A 4,961-nucleotide genomic window follows, 5' to 3' on the forward strand; every position below is an offset into this window, starting at 1 on the left:
TTCCCTGACACATACATATTGGGTGCAGGGTTGTGCATGCTCTGGCAACCTCCCCATTGTGGGGTGGGGGAACACCAATCCATTTGCCCCACTTACCTACTGTTACCAGCTGCATTGCCTGGTTCCTACAGCTGGGCAGGGTAGCGCAGGGCTATGGTTGCTGTGGTAAAAACTCATGGGGGGGATTCTGGCACCCCCTCATAGTCAGTGCCTGGGACTAGTGCTTCCCCCCTTGTCCTGCCCTACTTATGCTACTGCTTTATAGTGTGCCATACTACAGTATTGTGTTGCACGTGTTGCTTTCAAAACACATAGAGAAAAGAAAGGCAGAAAATCTATTTTAGAATACAGAATTTTTTTCCCCTTTCTTTCCTCCTGTAATTCCAGGTGGTTTGGTAAATCAAGAGTCAAACCGTTGACCCAGGAAGAAGAGAAAATTACTCAACTAGTCACTTTCAGAATTTTGTTTAAACAATATAAAATGATGCTTCTGTATATGATGCCATTGTTGTAGGGGATAATATCTGGGGTCTACCAGGACAAGATGTAACTTTAGGGTGTCTCACTGGAACATCAATATCCTTCACTTATTTGTAGCCCTGATCAGTTACAAGGTTTGTAAAGTTAAAGCTGCCACCACCAGTCCAAGAATGTACACAGCTAGTCTTTTGCCTTTACTTTTGTGGTGGGGACAGCTGGAGAATGAAATCTACTTGCAATGTTATGCACATTCAAGCACATAGATGAAAGTTGCTCAGATCATTAGAAGCAGGTCCAGCAGAAGCTGCATAGTAGGCAAGAATTTTGCCAATCACAGCATGGTTCAGTGTAATCACATGGAGCAATGCTGGTGTTTGAAGAGTGATAGTTTCTGGAAGAGGAAAGGGATAGTTTAATCACTGCAACAGTGATGCTACAGGTAAAATTGTGGCAGACAGGAGAGGAGACAGGACCCAGGATGCATGTTACTCCCAAATAGAAAGCAGAACCAAGTAAGGTCACCCTTGTCAAGCAGTTAACCATGTGCAAAGGACATCAGCAATCAATGAGTCATCAGCTCTGCACATGGAAGTAGGGGAGTGTGTGTGTGTTTTAAAGGAGAGATGAATAAGAAATCTGTGTGGGTTTGAAAAAATAAGGCATATATGGTTTTCTTTTATTTTTCTGAGAGATGGATCAGAATGCAAAGATTTATCTTGGCTGATAATACATTGACACATTCAGCCACAGGTTACTTGGGTTCATAAGTATTAGGCAGGCATATCTGTTACCAAAGAGAACACCAGAGAGGTAGGGATCAGGGATTTCAGTAACATGATTTGATTTGATTTTTATCCTTTCAGATCTTTGCTGGGATGGTAGGCTTTTCTACCTACAAGGGTATGGAAACATGTAAGGACAGGTGAATATGGAAACAGGGCATTTCTGTGTCCCAAGCAGTCAGGCATGAATTAATATTGTACAGTTGCTTGAGACCATTCAGGCTACATGGACTTGTCTATCCAATGCTGATGCAGATGCATTTAAAGCAGAACTCAGACTGAGAATTTACCAGAGCAACTTGAATGAACATTACCAGCTCAGGAAATAGGATTCCCAGTGGAATCTTCTGCATTGTCAACCTAGGTAGGCAGGAATTTTATCTAAAACCTCCATACAGTATCATTCTGTGCAAAGGTAGCAGAGTAATGAAATATGAATCCATCACATATAATTTGGAAAGCGTGATATACCAAAGGAAAGCACGTGTGATATGCCTGCTAAAATACACCTTCTCATACGTACTTTTTGTTCTTCTCTTTCTATAGCAAAGGGACATTTTTGTATTCCACAGGCTCTCAGAAAATCCTTCAGGTAGCCAAATATTGTTCCCACGGTGAAACCCACATAAGTAAAAACAGCAACATACATTGGTGCTTGTTCAAAGTGTTCAGTAAATGGCTGTTTGTAGAAACTTCCATTTGATATGCCATTTTTCTGAAAATACAAAATAAAAATTCATAGTTACAATATTTCATCTAGCCAGAGCTAAAGACCATGAAGCAATCTCTTCCTCTCTTGTTACGCGGCTTAAGGAAGCTGTTTATCATATCTAAATTTAAGGAGTACAATCTTACATTGCAAGTCCCCATGTCTACTATAATTATTTTTCTGTCTACTCCTCTACTTCCTCCCCCACACAACAAAAGGTTGTGGAATCTCCATCCCTGAAGGTTTTTAAGGCCCAGGTAGACAAAGCCTTGGCTGGGATTATATAGGTGCAGATGGTCCAGCTTTGAGCAGGGGTTGGACTAGATGACCTCCTGAAGTCCTGTCCAAACTTAGTTTTCTATGATTTCTATGAATTAATCTCTGGAAGGCATTTTGACATTTGACAGACAACCCCACACTCTCCCACTAGTATCCAGGCTCCTGTTCAAAGAACCAAGATTTATTTAGAACATGGGAAATTGATCCAGAACATGGAACCATAGGTATGTACAACGAATATAAAAAATCTCTGTCATCAAGCAGTTCTACCAGGACCTGAGCAAGGTGCAATATCTAGCCTGCAGTTAATCATCTTTTGCTCTTTGTTACCTATATGATGAAGGCATTTACTGTAGAATATTATGTATCAGGCTGAAATACAGTAAATATACTTGAAACAAGTTCACACTTACTGTGGCTGTCAGACCTATCAGTTCACCCAATGTGTAGATCTGATGATTACAGATATATTCCCTAGAGGTTTGACTGAAGTACAAGGGAACAAAGGCTGGAGCTAGATTTTGTATGCATTGATCTGGTAAAAACTGTGATTGCCAGAACTTCTGCTGAGAATGAGACCCTGAAGAAAGTAATTACAGCCATTATTTCAGGGTGGCCAGGCCAGTATAATCCCAGGCCCCATGAATCAATTTAAGGGGCGAGCTCTCAGTACGAAATGGGATTTTGTTAAGGGAACCAAGGGGATGATTCCTATGATGTGAGAGAGAAATATATTTGAAGGATATTTGTCATTTAGGTATTGAAAAATCTCAGACAAGGACTAGATACATTTAATGTCTTCACTGAACATTAAGTCATTTAATATTTGTTTCATATTCCAAAAATACAGGCCAAGGCAGGCAGAAGAACCTATATTAGTTGAAGGAAAAAATAGCCCTTGGAGCAAAGCAAGCACCAATTTGCTTATACTGGCTGAAATTGAATAATATGCTTGTCACAGAGCAGTGGTTTTCAACTTGCGGTCTGAGGACCTGTGTGGGTATTAAGACTATGTCTAAGGGGTCCATGAAAGATGACTATAATCAATCAAAAGAATGTGAATACCCACACTTACAATTCAAAGGGATCTGCACCTCCATTCAAAATTTCCAAAGGGGTCAGCAAATGAAAAAAGGTTGAAAACCACCATTATAGACTATTATTCTCACTTCCCTAAGAGTATGCCTGGAAGATTCAGCAGCTAAACAGGTGACTGTATATATCAAATCTCTTTTGATATTGCTGTTCATCCTTCGAATTCAAAGATGACCATGATGTTACTGGTTGGTTTAGTTTCGGTGAACATGTGAATGGTTGATCAGGCCAATTTGTGCTTTGAACTGTCTATGGCACACTGAGGAAGAAATGCCACTTTGGGTTGCTTGATCAACAGTGGGCATGTTACTGTTGTGAGATTTATGCTGCTTGTGCTCCTTAGCTGTTTGTGTGCTGCCTCACCAGTTCTTCTCCACTGATAGACAGTAGCTCCAGTATGGATGAGGCTTCACCAGCTGGAAAAATCATGAACAAGACCTTCCCAAGACTTCAGGTCAATGTTGAAATCTTTCAAGGATAACTTGATGGACTCCTTGAAGTGTTTCTTTTGGCCTTAGCTCACCGTAAAAGGTCTTCTTTGGCAGTCGCTCATCTGACATTCTGGTAACATGGTCTGCCTATCTCACTTATGATTTCATCCAGTGGCAACACATGGTGGGGGGCGTAGGGGTGCATGTGCACCCCCTGACAGGGTGTACCCCTTGACTGGCTGCACTCGCCGTTTAGGCAATGGGCAGGGGGGGCAGGTGGGAGCACTGGTGCTCCCCCTGCAAGCACTGGCCAATCACTGCAGCCACTCCCAAAAGTGGCCGCAGCCATTCCCGAAGCAGCTGCAGCGATCAGTTGCAGCGACCAGCCGTCCTGAGGGTTTCCTTGGGCAGTAAGAAGAGCTGCAGGGGGACTGCACCCCCTGGTTGGCAGGATCAGCTGCAGGAGGACACCCCCGCCCTTCCAATTGGTGGCAGGGGGTGTGGGCAGGCCCCAGATCTGCCTGCTGGATGACAGGAGGCTGCTGCCGCCAGCTGGGACCAGCGCTGGGCGCAGCCCAATTCCTGCACTGGGAAGATTGGTGCTTCTGCTGGCCCCAGCTGGCAGCAACAGCATGCTGTCATCTGGCAAGCAGATCCAAGGGCCTGCACCCCCAGGAGGGCTGGGGGCTGTGCCAGAATCCTCCCAGGGGGTGCGGCCTCTGGATCAACTCCGGATGACAGGGGGCTGCTGCTGCTGCTGCCTGGGACCAGTGCTGAAGCCAAGTAAGCCCGGCTTTGAAAGTCGAAACATTTTGAAACTTTCAAAATGTTTCAAGTGCCCCAGTTTTGTTTTGAAGCTGTTTCAAAGGCTTTTGTTTCATTTCAATTTTGCTGTTTCAAGCTCGAAATGCATTGAAACAGCTTCGAAATGAAACAGCAGATGAAATTTTGCACAGCCCTAGTATCCAGATATTCAGCTTGGAGACTATGAGCTTGTGGTAAGTCCAGCATTCTGCACTTCTCATGGCCTTTGCCACTCTGACATCCCATCTGTCTTGTCTTCTGATAAAGATGTTATCAAGGAGATGCCAGTGCTTGGAGTGCAGATGCAGCCAAGACATCTTGTTGTGGTTTGGTTGGTGGAAGACTGTGCTGGTGATGAGGAGGTTGTGTTTGGCACATTTT

The 4,961-nt window shown here is 43.8% G+C and overlaps 1 protein-coding gene across 1 annotated transcript in view; it reads right to left on the reverse strand.

The window, feature by feature from the left end:
- Positions 1–4,961, reverse strand: part of LOC102370752 (serine palmitoyltransferase 3) — a 127,700-nt gene that overhangs the window by 72,981 nt on the left and 49,758 nt on the right. The window contains exon 2 of the mRNA XM_006036792.1: positions 1,786–1,977. Coding sequence (XP_006036854.1) covers positions 1,786–1,977 — 192 coding nt within the window. The remainder of the gene's footprint in view (positions 1–1,785; positions 1,978–4,961) is intronic.

This window comes from Alligator sinensis, unplaced genomic scaffold (assembly GCF_000455745.1).
Source record: "Alligator sinensis unplaced genomic scaffold, ASM45574v1 scaffold1174_1, whole genome shotgun sequence".
Classification (NCBI taxonomy): Eukaryota; Metazoa; Chordata; order Crocodylia; family Alligatoridae; genus Alligator; species Alligator sinensis.